Raw genomic sequence first — 15,891 nt, forward strand, 5'->3', positions numbered from 1 at the left:
CCTGGCCTGGACGTAGGTCCCTGAACCTCTAGACTAGTAAAGGTAAAGGCATCAAAAGTATGTGAGGTCCACCAGAATACAGTGCCACGGCCACAACATAAACAATAACAATGAAACAATCAATCCAGTGGCAACACCAGAATAACACAATAAAGGGAGAGGTGGAAAAAGGTATTAATAAATGTGCAAAATAAATATAGCATAACCCTAATATGCACAGATATGTATATTCTATAGCAGCAATAGCAACAGTTACCTCATATTTTATATTATAGCAGTAACATCAACATAGCATTTGTGCAGATACCTTGTGTACTGTACTCTACTATTGCAGCAATAGTTGCAGTTGGTGCAGGCCAGGGTAATTAATCACACCTATCAATGTGTGTGTCCGATACCCTTGTGCTCTTTGAGGAATAATTACATGTTTAGTGCTGCTGTGAATGTGAATATTATCCTGTCACGAGAAAAGAGAGAATGTGGTCGGTGAGGATCTTGTGGAAACATGACATATTCTACTCAACTTTCAAAATGGATATGAAACTAGATGACATGACTGGACCCCAAGTCGCAGGCAGCAAGTATTTATTGGGTGAGTACACACAGAGTAGCCTACAAATCAGAATTCTGGCGAGATGAATCCTTCCACGGAATGCATCGCCTGTCTAATGCATGCAATGTATGGAGGACTATCAGCCATTCTAGGGCTGATTCATCCATAGTGTGTGACTATGACTCGGCAGCACAACCATATACTCTCGGTAAGACAACATATCACGTGTTAGTGGTAAAATGACCGCATTGACAAGATTATACTGCTGACCTAGTAAACCTAAATGATAGGCTACATTTCAAGGTGGATGATGATGATCATAATACCTGAGAATGATGATGTCCATCTTGATATTGGCTGAGGACAGAGTTCAATCTTTGGACTAACACACACACACACACACACACACACACACACACACACACACACACACACACACACACACAATTACTGGGAATGTGGTTTTTGTGTATGACTTGAGTTCAATGTTAACTATAGAATCAATCAGCCCCCTGCTCTTACCTTGATCACGCAAAAACTCAACGTCTGACTCTGCCTGCATTGTACCTGGACAGACTGTATAAAAACACATTCATTCATGTTATGTTAAGCTCTTGTTAAACTGACAAGCTAAAGATAATCACTGACAGCAGCAAGGACAACAAAGCAGGGTGTCTATCCAGCATTTCAATGTTATATGAGATACATAAAGGGTTCCTGTGTAAATAAGCCGTAAAGCTTACTACTAGTAAGCTTATTAGTACGTTACTAGGATCTTCTTTTAGTTGACCTTGTACCAATGAACTGTACTGTCATGAAACTGTACCTTTTCCTATGCAACCTTCTAATACATTCTTCAATCAATTCAATCAATCACTGCATGGACAATCTCAATTCTCAAAGTTGTTGAAACGGACAACTGGGACAACTATCATCACCTGGAACAGTTCCGATCAGACAGTTTGTTACTACGTTTACTACTGAATAATGCACTCACTCGCACTCGGTTAGTAATGCACTTCAATATTGTTAGGATTAGAGAAGGACGTCACCAGGGTGTAGTGTGTAACCCAGAGCCCTAGAATGGAGAGTTGCGTCACTCCCGTTCACTTCATGGGGCCAGGTCTTCTACGCACACATCTATTGGCGTATAGTGACAAACAGCGAACCGGAAGTTTACAAAATGCATTGAAGTCTATGAGGTGTAAAGTGACAATGAACCACGTGACCAGCGCTGTTTCTGACCCCGCGGTGACACCACTCTCTGATTATACTGCTCTGGTGTAACCTAGCAGGCTAACGACGCTTAGCAATCTCTGCTAACACTGAAACAGACAGGCCAGCTGACAACACAGGCAGGAGCCATAATAAACATGCGCGTTCATTTATACTTCAATAAAAGCCTATAAAAGACACACAAGCCGTACATAGTAAACATAGAGGAATAGAAGAGATAGTAAACCTTTTTAACAAGTCTCCGCCGTCTGTTTTGAAACAAACGACAACCAATCACAGTCAAGAGTTGCACTTCCGTGCTCGTCCCCCTCTAAACAGGACAAGAACAAGACGTTCCGCTCTGCTCTGCCTCTACTATGGGCAGAAGCACTGATAGCTTCGTATCTGCCTGCGTGTTTGCTTTGCTTTGAGATACTTTAGGGTTTTATTTACGCTACCTCTTTTTTAGAGTATTCTGAAACTCAAGACGGGGGTCTAAATAACCCTCTCTTCACGTCACCAGGCTTCTGTTTTGTTGTTCCACTTTCGCTTTATGGTCTGACTGACGTCAACACGGTCACTGTACTGTAGGTAATGGTATACTGTCCCCATTCATTTTAAAACTTTGTTTGAATTATTTATTTATTATTGATACAACTTCCGTCCCCATTATGTTTAAAACTGTTTATTCTACAGTACGTAGGGGAGAAAATCTACAAAGTAACTAAAGTTGTCATATATAATTGTAGTGGAGTACAAGTACAATATTTGCCTCTGAGATATAATGGAGTAGAACTAGAAGTAAAATTATTGAAATTTGGAAATACTCAAGTAAAGTACAAATACCTCAAAATTGTACAGTACTTAAGTAAATGTACGCAGTTACTTTACTGTATGCTTTGCTGTCATGTGATGAGAGGAGGGTTGTTGTCACTCATGTGTCATGTCACATGTGTCAAAGTAAAGTAGGCCTAGTAAATGCAGTTCTGCTGCCTCTCTTGGCCAGGTCTCCCTTGAACGAGATTGTATTTCAAGTAACTGGCTTTTCCCTTGTTAAATAAAGGTAACACGTGTTGCTTGCACATTAATGTCAGCATTATTATCAGGCTATCATACAAAAAAAATCAACTATTGACTTTGTTTGACCTGCCCTTGAACGAAACAGAGCCTGGCTGACGATGCTATGTGGCCTGAGATGTTGACATGCTTTGATGTTTGTCCCCCCCAACAATTAATTGCAGATTCAAGTGATTTATTTGACACGCTCATACAAGTATGTGAGATGTTGATCTGGGTATGCTCCACGAGACAGTTATAAAATATATAAAACCAAACACAATATAAGCACATAACAATGTATATTGTTATATATCAATATACAGTACAGACACTTTAAGGTTGTCTACATATCACATTGGCTATACACAGTAGTAGTGCGGTATGTTATGACCAAAAAACAGCTCCCGTAGGATTTTTGTGCTAAAATTGATTTTTTTGCAGATCTTGGTTCTATAGGGTCCAAACTATCAGAAAATGACGGGGGTCCAATTTTCAGACCCCTCCCTCATTTCCTGGGGGCGGGTCACTTCAGTTTGGGCCCTATTCGGCTATGTATCCCCAGATTTCCATATATTTTTTTGCTAATATTGATTTGTTTGCTGTTTTGGCTTCTATAGGGACCAACCTATCAGAAAATGTCGGGGGTCCAATTTTCAGACCCCTCCCTCATTTCCTGGGGGCGGGTCACTTCAGTTTTGGCCCTATTCGGCTATGTATTCCCAATTTCCCGATAGGATATTTTTTGCTAAAATTGATTTGTTTGCTGTTTTGGCTTCTATAGGGACCAAACTATCAGAAAATAATGGGGTTCAAATTTTCAGACCCCTCCCTCATTTCCTGGGGGCGGGTCACTTCAGTTTTGGCCCTATTAGGCTATGTATTCCCATAGGATCTTTTTGCTAAAATAGATATTTTTTGGCTGATTGGCTTCTATGGGGACCAAACTATCAGAAAATGACAGGGTTCACATTTTCAGACCCCTGTAGGAAGATCTTCCAGGTGTCCCATGGCATGATCTGTTGGAGGAAGATTATTCTGTCAAAGTTCTTATAGTTGATGCCATGGGTGTTCTTCCGAACATGAAAAAGACACCAAGCATGCTGAAGCTGTCAGATCTTCAAGATGCATTCAACAAAAGCATCATAACGATGATGGCTGGCTATGTTGAGGGTCGAGTTGTCTTTGATAGGTATATGGATCAATCATTAAAAAATAAGACTTGGCAGAAGAGGGCAACTAAATCTGTAGAATACAAAGTCTTCATCCAGAGATGAAGCTCACTATGTTTTATTTTTATTTTATTTATTTTTTCCACTTTGTTTCTTGTTTTAATTCTTAGTTGTTTTCTTAATGTTTTTCCATTTTAATGTAGCACTTTGAGATTTGCTTCAAATGTAAAGTGCGTTATAAATACATTTTATTATTATTATTATGTCCATCAAGGAACTCTTGACTGCTTGATCAACCAAGGAGAAGTTGACCTGTGTGTTAGGCCAGGGACTACTTGATTATATCTCAAGGGACAGTTCTTTCATGCTCGTTGTCATATATGATACCTTCATCAAGGGACATTTTGAGGAGGTGCACACATGAAGAGGCTAATACTCTGATTCCTAATCAGGTCCTTGCCTCTGCTGTTAATGGTGCCTTGCGAGACATAATGTGTTTGGTCACCTTACACAGATGTCCAATTGCCCTGAGCCCTGAGCTTCCACCAATTGAAGAGAATTGATGGAATTCAGAGAGAGGAGGGTAAGTTCCAGTCAGGAGTCTTGCCCTACCTGTTCTAAAGGCAGTACTTGAGCTCATCAAATGTGTCTGCAAAGCAGGTTGCAAGGGACAGTGCAGCTGCTCAACAATCACCTGTCTTGCACTCCTCTCTGCAAGTGTTATGTTATGGCACTGGAGACTGTGTGTGCCAACAGTATAAGGGAGAGCATAGAAACAGTGATGATGAATATATCCTGTATTTGACAAGAATAAAAACAGGCCAGAGGTAAATGCTACCCCATCCATCCAGGATATCAGTCTTAAAATGTAAACCCTGTCATTTTCTGATAGTTTAGTCCCTATAGAAGAAATCAATTTGAGCAATAATCCTATGGGAATACATTAGCCTGACACTCAGCCTGAATTGACATTTCGTTTCACTTCATTATTCAGTCTGAAGTCAGTTCCGCCCACAGCCTTTGCAGGGATGGGCGTTGCCGAAATGAGGCACTGTTCAGCGATTGGTTCACCGACCAACACATGACATAGTGTTGTTATGTGTGCCTGGCTGGCTAGTGGCTAACCTGTTGCTTGCTAGTGCTACTTGCTAACCAAAGAAACAGTCAGAATAGGAGCACTACGAACTAGTAATCAAACACAACATAACATGCCTGCTACTGGTGTTTCATAGCGAGATCGATACGATCGCATTTTACCGCAATTTACCGCATTTTACCGCGACACGATGTGCGGTACGGTACGGCGGCGGCGCTGGTGTACTTGGAAACACACATGAGCAGAGCGTTCTATATGAGAGTGGCGTCACGCTTTGAACTCGCCGCAGACCGGAAGTGGCTTCGCATGGAGCCGTTCTCATTCCTAGCGAGCCTCTGCCCCGTCCGCCCCCATTCTAGCCGAGGCATTTAAAATGGCTGGAAGTAGACCAAATCACGTCCTTTTCACCATTGTAACGCATTCACGGGCCTCTCTAAGGTAGATAACATTATTAAAAGAGTGAAAAAGACGTTAATTTAGTCTACTTACCAGCGAGTGAAAACTGAATGGGGGCGGACGGGGCAGAGGCTCGCTAAGAATGAGAACAGGCTCCAGTAAGCTAGGCTAAGTTAGCTTCCCACCATAGAGTACACGCTTACTATGGGAGTCGACGTAAGTGACGTAACTCTCTCTTCTACAACTCTGCACATGAGTTCTGGGAAACCCCCACCCACGCTGATCACAAGACGCTGATTCACGACGCTGATTCGCCCGTTTGGATTTTCAACCGAGGCAGGCCTCCTCATTGAGAGCGATTCTAGACCTGAATCGCAGAAACAAAAAAATTAAAGGGGTGTGGCTAGCGATTCAGGGTCTGGAACTAGGCTAGGAATACATAGCTGAATATGGCCAAAACTGAAGTGAAATGATGAAGGGGTCTGATCATTTGAACCCCATCATTTTGTGATGGTTTGTTCCAGCCAAAACAGAAACAAAATCAATTTTAGCCAAATAAAATCCTATATAGGGATACATATCCAAATAGGGCCAAAACTGAAGTGACCCCCCCAGGAAATGAGGGAGGGGTATGAAAATGTTAACCCTGTCATTTTCTGATAGTTTGGTCCCCATAGAAGCCAAAACAGCCAAAAATATCTATTTTAGCAAAAAGATCCCATGGGAATACATAGCCGAATAGGGCCAAAACTGAAGTGAGACCAGGAAATGAGGGAGGGGTCTGAAATTTTTAACCCCATTATTTTCTGATAGTTTGGTCCCTATAGAAGCCAAAACAGAAAACAAATCAATTTTAGCAAAAAGATCCTATGGGGAAATTGGGAATAGGGCCAGATAGGGCCAAAACTGAAGTGACCCACCCCCACCCAAATGAGGGAGGGGTCTGAAAATTTTAACCCCGTTATTTTCTGATAGTTTGGTCCCTATAGAAGCCAAAACAGCCAAAAAATATCTATTTTAGCAAAAAGATCCTAGTAGAATACATAGCCGAATATGGCCACAACTGAAGTGACCCGCCCCCAGGAAATGAGGAAGGGGTCTGAAAATTTGAACCCCAACATTTTCTGATAGTTTGGTCCCTAAAGAAGCCAAAACAGCAAACAAATCAATATTATCAAACAAACCTATGGAAAATTGGGGATACATAGCCGAATAGGGCCAATACTGAAGTGACCCGCCCCCAGGAAATGAGGGAGGGGTCTGAAAATTTGACCCCCGTCATTTTCTGATAGTTTGGTCCCTATAGAAGCCAAAACAGCAAAAAAAACAAGTTTAGCAAAAAATCCTACGGGAATACATAGCATACCGCACTATAGGCCTACATGCAACTACAGAAGGTTGGCCAAAGTGTAGTGTAATTTGTTACAATTTTGATGTACTGTACTTAACTATAGCTATTCTGAGAAAGATACTGTCCAAAAACACACAATAAGTGCAGGAGATTTGCAAGAGAATTGCCCAAAAATGACAAATATAAATGCTGTGTGTGCACGTCTTTTGTGAGCAAGTAAGACATTTAACAAGACTGACAGTCATTGTCCAAGACTGACAGCCTGAGGAAAAACAAAAACAAAACAAATAAAAACGATGTCTGTGTCTCTCAGTGACTCTGGAGGCGTTTGCCCGACCACAGCAGCACTAACAGACCATTGCTGGGATGGTGGTTAGATGATGGTACTTGGTAAATTCCGGCACCAAAATAGAATGGGCACCGCCACCGGGAACACTGGGCACAAAAACGGAGTGGATGTCAGGAATAGATTGTATGTGAAGGCTTAACGCATTATTAAGCTTATATATATATTATTATTATACATCCTTAAGTAGTGTTTTTGTATCTATGACTGTTTTATTAATTGGGACTGTTCAGCAGTCAATGCAGTATGTGTTTGTAATCTCTATGTGCCCCAGGCCAGCTCCTCTCTCTTGCATTGAAGAGGAGTACACTGTGCATGTACAACTTGTCAACTTGGTCTTTGACAATGGACAGATTTGTATTTATTCATTTTTTAATCAGATTATACATTTTACTCACTAGTCATTAAAGGAGTAGTTCACCCCCCAAATTACTTTTTTTCTATTGATTACTCATGCCATGGAGACTTGAGTTCAATAGTATGTTTTTGTATTTGTCGCATTCCTAAGACACAAAATGTATTATAGTAAATGTACTCCCATTGATTCCGTCTTAGGAATGCGACAAAAACCTAAAAATATTATTGAACTCAAGTCTCCATGGCATGAGTAATCAATAGACAAAAAAGTCATTTTGGGGGTGAACTACTCCTTTAACTAATTGCATATGGTACCACCTCACATCCCTAATTAGCAGGCTACTAGCTAGCTATAGCTACAGTGCATGATGTAAACAAACTGGCTCAAGTGGTGTCACTTCCATGGGGGAAAAGCATATCCACTGAAAATGAGTGGGGCGTGGTTTTGATTTCAGAATGCAATATTTTCCATGCTTTATCTCCTTGTGAGATGCAGAGATAAAACCTGAACACAACTTACACAATGACCAAACGTTGACCTTTCTGTCTCCTCCCTTTGTTGACGTACTGCCAAAGAGGGCCATGTTTGAGTATAAAAGAAGAAGGGTCTGGTTTTATTTAACGTTTCACAGCTATTGACAACATGGGGGTCGCCTATGGACTACGATGCATTTCCCTAATCTACATTCTACTGTACTGCGATTGTCAGTAAGTTGTCTGTCTTGTGCTGCTTTGCAAACAAGGCAAGATCCTTTCCAAAATGTAGACTCTCATTTTCGTTACCTTTCTATTTTTAGTGAGATGGAATATGAGATCAAAACAACCTGGGACAGTCTCCCTGTGAACCATGATCCTGTGATGTTCAAGATGACTCCTGGGGATGGAGGCTTAAAGCTGGAGGTGTTTGCTCCTTTCTGGAATTCCCCTGCGGCCCCCGACGGTCCCCCAGGCCAGCCTTTCCCTCACCTCTGGAACTATGAAGGTGAGAAGGGAAGTCGTTAGCTCAGTGGTTCTCAAACTTGGGGTCGCCAGATGATTAGCTTAATGTCATTTCTTTTCTCACTCAATGGTAAACAAACCAACGCACATTATACGTGTATTCAGGGTATCTGCACATTTATAAAGTGACAATTTAAGGACTTTCAAGACCGTTTTAATACCAAACTGGCCAAACTGTCAAATATTAAGTAAGCAAGGGGCGAACATTGTGAAAATAGCCGATCTACATGCTCACAACGCCTCGTGTTGCGAGGCGTTGTGAGCATGTAGATCGGCTATTTTCACATTATTTATCTGTACTGTGGAACCAAGTCACGTCAAATGTAATACCTACAATTCCAGCTGCTTGTCAGGGAGCGGGTCCCCAGTTCAAATATGTTTATTTTGGGGGTCACAGCCTAAAGAGGTTTGAAAAACCCCTGTTTTAGCTCAAGCTGCACGGTAAAGTCCTCAGTGTTAATTTAGCTCAGAGAGTGTACAAATTGAATAACACTTTGTAAAGACACAGAACAACATTTGTTCAACCTTGGAGTTACAAGTGGATAAATGAACACAGAGGATTTTAGAATGCTGCACGGCATGGCACATGGACTCGCTAGGGATGTGGAAGTTTATTGATTTGGAACTGCTTTTTATTCTCAGAATACAGCCAATGTACATCTACATAATGGAGCCAGGCATAGGCAAATGCATGCACACACACACACACACACACACACACACACACACACACACACACACACACACACACACACACACACACACACACACATACACACACACACACACACACACACACACACACACACACACACACACACACCCTACATAAATACAGCTGCTAAACTGTTATACTTTATCATAAGAATTAACTGCAGTGTTGACATATTTTAATTAGATTAAAAACAGATTATGAATCATTGCCACTGCCAAGTAAATTCCGTATGATGTGAGTTTAAAGCAGTCTACATCATGGTATTGGACAAACATGAGACAAATCTCAGGGTAGGGAGACTAGGGACTATAGCTGCTTATGAGGTGATAAAGGTAATGTCATTAACATTAAAATAGTGGCACAGCAATTACACCTTATAATGAAGTTGAGTAACAACCTCATCTAATTGACCTCAAGTTCGATTTCTGGTTAATGAGCTCCAACCATTTGCCCTCATTAATGTTACTTATCATTATATTGGAAATCAACCCCACAATCGAGGAGGATGATAATGAGCATGCCCCCATGCTATCAACCGGTCCGCTTTGGATGATTTTCATTCTATTCCGTTTATGGGAATTATTGTTTTCCCTAAAAAGAGAGACACTTATGCTGAGTTCAAAGACGTGCCGATTATCCAACATTTCTTTGGCACTCGCCGACAAAGTACCAGATGAGATGCAAATCTGGGTTAGCTTTCGCTCCCTGAAGTTCTGCTCGCTGTGTCATGTGTGAATGGTTCAAAGAAGCCGGAATGTGATCTCAGTGCTGGTATATGGCTCCCTGGGCACTCCCAGATATCTGGAGAAGTCTGCCATTGAAAATCATGCTGTATGAAATGTGTTGTGTGACCAGCACTGAGAGCAGAGACTTGCCACAGCCAATGAGAGCACAAGAAAGAGTTGGATATGGTGCTTGTTTGATTGTGTAAGATAGATGTACAGTAGGTGTATAGACAGTGTGGGCAGCAGTGGCTCAGGGGTAGAGAAACCGCCATTAGAACAGGTTTCCCGAAAGGTTCCCAGTTCGATCCTGGGCTCCCCCAGAGTGTGTCGAAGAGTCCTTGAGCAAGACTCTGAACCCCTAGTTGCTCCAGGTGAGCAGGTTGGTTGGTGCCTTGCAAGGTTCATTGTCTTGACAAGTTACACATACAGTACCATTATCTGTCTGACAGACGGAGATGCAGACATACTGTAGAACCAAGATTAGATTAGAAAAAGTCTGTGGGGAATTTTAGAGCACCGGAGTCTGACATCATTGCCACTATAGAGTAGAGGGTGTATTGGAAGTTTTGGGGAATTTTAGATTGTGTCATAAAAAATGTTTAAAAAAATAAACAAACCACCGTGGTGATTTTGCTTACAGTACAGTGGTTAAATACAAATGTATCCAAAATGCAAGATTTAGATTTTCTTTCTCCCAACACAGATGTTATTAAATGTAACTCAATATCATAAACAACACAGAGCCACATACCTGACAAAACCGCCAGGTAGTTTGTTTATTTTTGGAACACAATTCTTATATGACGCAATCTAAGATTTGCCCTTGTGAATTCCAATACTAAAAAGAACGCCGTGACCCAGGGGAGTGACGTCAGGACTTCTGTATTCTAAATTATATACAAGTAACGAGAAGGGCGAGAAGCGACCGCCAGGTCACAAACAACAGAGCTTCTAAATACTGTGCGCCACACACACACACACACACACACACACACACACACACACACACACACACACACACACACACACACACACACACACACACGCACACGCACACGCGCGCACACACACACACACACACACACACACACACACACACACAGACACACATACAGAGACACACACACACACACACACACACACACACACACACATACACACACACACAGACCCATGTGAGAGCCAATCAGCAACATGCCACAGACCCTGCTGCCTTCACTAGTGTGACACACTCACTCACTCACTCACTGACGGACGGACAGACAGACATAAGCTGGAGGTTTTCATAGTAAATACGACCTGATGGTCTATGTTAAAGACTAAAAATAAGTCTGTATAATAATGCGGTTGGGTCTGTACTGTGTACTCTATATCTTGTCCTGGTGAATATTTTAGTGATCCCCTGTTGCAGGTCAATCATGCAGTCTGGAAACCAAGCCAGAGAGTAGTGTAGTGGGAACTGCACAGCGTTTTAATGACTACCTGACGACTTTGGAAGTCGTGCACTGTGTCGGGGGCATTAATATTGTACCGTGTACTGTGCTATAGACTACACTGGAAAAGTACCCAGCATAGTGTAAACACAGAAAGCAGAGACACAACCTTGTGTCCTATAGACCAGCAGGTGCACTTGTGGGTCCACATGTTTATTCTTTCTTATCGCTAAATGGTTAATATGTGTACCTTTTCTTTCTTTTTTTGCCTTCTTGAATCGCTGAAGAGGCTCAATAATTGCTGGTGCCTTTTTTAATTTCCTCTCTTTTTCTTCTTCAGTGGTGGAGGCAATGTTTCTTGCCGACGATAGTAGTTACCTAGAGGATAATTACCTGGAGGTGGAGCTCTGTCCGTAAGTATAGCAGTCACATGAATAGATATACTCTATTATTAATGGAAACAAAATAATGTATACAGTATATGCACAAATTCTCACAATGAGACTGATGAGTATATTCCACTGTATATTCCAATGATTGTATTCCAGGCATGGACAACAACTGGTGTTGTTGCTGCATGGGGAAGGCCATGCGTTCAAGGTAGGCCAACTCACAATACAACATAAACAGAATTGTAGATTTGTAGACACAGACGACCTGAGGCAGACAGACGTGTCCAAGAACTGAAACACTTGACATATGTGGTTTAATATAGTATTTATTTATTTATTTACAGCAGGGGTCTTCAACGTTTTCAGGCCAAGGACCCCTTAGTAGAGAGAGATGAAGCAGGGACCCCCTCTACATATTGTATAAATGTGTGATGCAGATTTTCATCGACAGAGATAGATTAATAGACTTGTTTGACAGCACTGTCATCAGTCTATGTTGGATTCGTGTATTTGGTTAAATTGAAGTTGTTAATTTAAAAGAATGATCCAATCACAAAGACTTGGCGGCCCCCCTGTCATAACTCTGAGGACCCCAGCCCTGTTGAAGACCCCTGAATTACAGGATATTGGCATGTCATTGTTAAGAACATCCATCGACTTTAATTCCTCATGTCACCTTTGCCTTGGTCTCCAGCAACAACTACCCCTGTCATTCAATGCCACGATCACAGGGAACAAGTGGTATGGTGTAGCTCTCCTGCCCTGGGCGTACTTCCCCCCCAACATAAACAAAGTGAACCTCTATGCCATCCACGGCGAGGGGGTGAACCGCGTCTACGAGTCGTTGTATCCCGTTCCCCAGAAGGACCTGGTGCCAGGACAAAAACCCAACTTGTGAGTGTGCTGAGTATGAGTGGAATTATTTAAGAGTAAATATTGTTTGAGGTCACATTGCTATTTTGTACTTTGTCAGAGTCGAAGCCCTTGAAAACCCTGATCGCGTAGCTCTCCAAGACACACATTATTCACAGCAAAAGTCTTACTCGGGCAGTTTTTTCGCAGTCAGACACAGAAGTGTCAACACTAGCTCTGGAAAACCAGTTGGATGACAGAGATAAAGTATTGACAGGCCCGCCTCCAAGTAACTATTCATTGCTTAGATGTGTTTGCTGTCAGCGGACACCTAGCCAGCGTGAGCAGTGTTTTATTCCACAGAGAAAATGAAATGCAAATAAATAGAGAGAGATGCTGAGTGTCAGCGTGTGTGTGTGTGTGTGTGTGTGTGTGTGTGTGTGTGTGTGTGTGTGTGTGTGTATGTGTGTGTGTGTGTGTGCGTGTGTGGGTGTGTGCGTGTTTGTGTGCGTGCGTCTGTGTCTGTGCGGTGCGTGTGTGTCTGCGTGTCCGTGCGCGCGTGTGTCCTTTCTTTTGTGGATGTGTGTGTTTGCTAAATCACAGATTACACCTCTCTCTCTCTCTCTCTCTCTCTCTCTTTCTCTCCCTCCCTTTCTCTCTCTTTCTCAGCCACCTCCTGCAGTATTTCCAAGACTTCTGCCTGCAAAGCATTATGGGAGAAGGGTGGGTCCAGCCAGAGTGTTCTGATCTCTGGGCAGGAAAGTGCTGAGCACGACAAAAAAACAGCCAATCACACACACACACACACACACGCACGCACACACACACACACACACACACACACACACACACACACGCGCACGCACACAACAATGCACCGGCGGCTACAGGGTGACAGTGCGACCAAAGTCATTGAGGGGGAACAAAGTGCAATCGATCTTTATTAGTTAATGATGTCAAACGGCTTGACATGAAATATGTTATCAGGTTGTCAGTGCGAATTAGATGACATACACACCCTCTCCCACACACACACACAAACACACACGCACACTTGCACACTTACAGACACATACAAGGCTTGTCACAAGGAATTGGACGTCACCTTAAATTGCCTCAGCAGAGTGTGACCTACAGCAGTGTTTGGCTTTGACATTCAGCTACTGTGCAGCTGGTACACTCCATTTCAGTGAGATAAACCACAGCCAACTTTTTTATTCACTACTCTGTGTAATAAATGTGACACACCCACACACACAACCACGCATACACATTTTCCTGAAGTTGAGAGAAAATACACCAGAAATATTGTTTCAGCGCGGTGTTGTACTTTTAACTACTTAAAGGACAGCTTTGGTTTTTTACAACAAGGGTTCATATTTTAGATTGTAATGAAAGAATATAAAAGATGAGAGTTAATATGTTTTCATTTACTCCTTTCTATCGTTTTAGAGATTTTAATGATTTGGATTTCAGTGGCTGAGGGCATACGTACAAGTGGATGTCTTTTTACACAGAATAAGCCCATTCCCAAGATGCACTGCAATCTTTCATGGACAGATGTGACTTTTGGGGTTACTGTAAATAGCAATAAAGAAACTTCTGGCTTATTGTGTCTAAAAATACATATTTAGCCACTTGTACGCATGCCCCCATGCGTACACATGCCCCACATTTTAGCATGCTAAATGTGCTAAAACGATAGAATGAAGTAAATGAAAATAATTTAACACTCACTTTTTCTTTACTCTAATTACAAATCTAAAATATGAACCCCTGTTGTAAAAAAACAAAGTTGTCCTTTAAGTCCTATGTACTTACTTCATCGAAGTACAAACAAAAAACACTGCTAAAATAGTCGATCTACAAGCCTACAACGTATCACATTGTGATGCGTTGTGAGCTTCTAGGTCACTATAAAAAAGTGCCCAGAATAGCTACACCAGGGGTTAATATAGTCACAGTAAACCTTATGCTATAATTTCAACACCTTTATTGCTAACTGACTGCTGCTATTACCGTAATCATGTTTTTATTCATGAGTTTATCACTGATGATGATTCCATATTAATAGTGATTGCTTTAGTTGTATGTGAAGAATAATTGCTGATTTGTGATTATAATGCTTCAATGCCATTTTTACTTGACTCATCTTGGACCTCTTAATATGTCACGTCACCTGCCTGTCTGATTATGGATGTCAGTCCATCCTAATAAAAAATAGCAGACTGAAAGCAGCATCATATACTTATGTGTGAAACCCTGACACTCTGTAACACCCTCCCCCCTCAATATTTTAAAGTCCTTTACTAACTTTTTCACCTACTTTTGGAAGTTGAGAAGATCACAGCGACTCTGATCCTTGGCACACATAAAAATGAGCTCTCCTCCTTGTGCGTGCAAGATCACTGGAGACCCACACATTTCAGTCTTCTTTCTGCGCCTGTTGAGTCTCTCTCTCTCTCTCTCTCTTTCTCTCTCTCTCTCTCTCTCTCTCTCTCTCTCTCTCTCTCTCCGTTAGCCCTGCTGTGGCCCCGTGGAGACCTTGTATATTTATCAGAGGCTTTTCCTGGATCACTGGCTGGCATACCCCTGCTCCTGACCAGGAGACGGGGGGCTGATTGATTTTCATGTTGGGCGCATTGCTCTTCAGCGTGGCAGACCCTAAGCCCATATTGAGCCCTATCAGTTTTAATTGGCGTGCTTGCCTTTGAAATGCGCGCAGTGATTAGGCCAAGAGAGCCCACTGCTTAAGCCCCACTCTTTATCATCGCCTGTGTCTCGCCACCGCACCGTTGCACCATTCACATGCGCACACATCCGCACGTATATCTGTAACACACACTGAGCTGCCAGCTGGTATTCACACAGCTTGCTTGCTGAAACACTGTAAAATCCTGAGTGTTAATTTAACCCCCGGAGTGCACAGATCGTCACTGTTGGTGGCCAGAAACCTTGTATGTCCATTTACCATCTATTTATGTTTTTCATAAATGAATGACCAATGTTGTCATATGACCATGTCCCGCAAGAGTATCAGAAATAGCAGATCGACAATTCCACGTGTCACAATGTGACACAGCTGATTTTTGAAATACTTTTGAACCTATGTCCAGGTTGAAAGTGGTTACGTCTATTGTATATTGTAATTTATTATAATTATTGTATTAAGTATTAACAAGAGCTTTAGACTACATAATGACTACACTGGATCCATTGGAAGACATTTTCCT

At 42.0% G+C, this 15,891-nt stretch overlaps 1 protein-coding gene across 2 annotated transcripts; it reads left to right on the forward strand.

The window, feature by feature from the left end:
* Nucleotides 1–2,170: 2,170 nt before the first annotated feature.
* Nucleotides 2,171–14,663, forward strand: cUnh4orf33 (chromosome Un C4orf33 homolog). 2 transcript variants are annotated; one of them, XM_080721028.1, is made up of 6 exons: nucleotides 2,171–2,365; nucleotides 8,340–8,524; nucleotides 11,755–11,827; nucleotides 11,963–12,014; nucleotides 12,501–12,700; nucleotides 13,328–14,663. In XM_080721028.1, the coding sequence occupies exons 2-6, from the start codon at nucleotides 8,344–8,346 to the stop codon at nucleotides 13,425–13,427; spliced, it is 606 nt and encodes a 201-aa protein (XP_080577154.1). In that variant the 5' UTR covers nucleotides 2,171–2,365; nucleotides 8,340–8,343; the 3' UTR covers nucleotides 13,428–14,663. The 2 variants fall into 2 exon arrangements, with proteins under 2 accessions (XP_080577154.1, XP_080577153.1); XM_080721027.1 differs by having other exon boundaries at nucleotides 2,171–2,359.
* Nucleotides 14,664–15,891: the final 1,228 nt, after the last annotated feature.

The sequence above is a fragment of the Nannobrachium achirus genome (genome assembly GCF_963921795.1).
Source record: "Nannobrachium achirus genome assembly, chromosome: 3".
Taxonomy (NCBI): domain Eukaryota; kingdom Metazoa; phylum Chordata; class Actinopteri; order Myctophiformes; family Myctophidae; genus Nannobrachium; species Nannobrachium achirus.

Coding starts and splice junctions, on each gene's coding strand:
- cUnh4orf33 (XM_080721028.1), top strand. CDS start 8,344: ATGGAATATGAGATCAAAACAACCTGGGACAGTCTCCCTGTGAACCAT. Junction 11,828..11,962: donor CTGGAGGTGGAGCTCTGTCC/GTAAGTATAGCA, acceptor ATTGTATTCCAG/GCATGGACAACAACTGGTGT. Junction 12,015..12,500: donor GGGAAGGCCATGCGTTCAAG/GTAGGCCAACTC, acceptor CTTGGTCTCCAG/CAACAACTACCCCTGTCATT.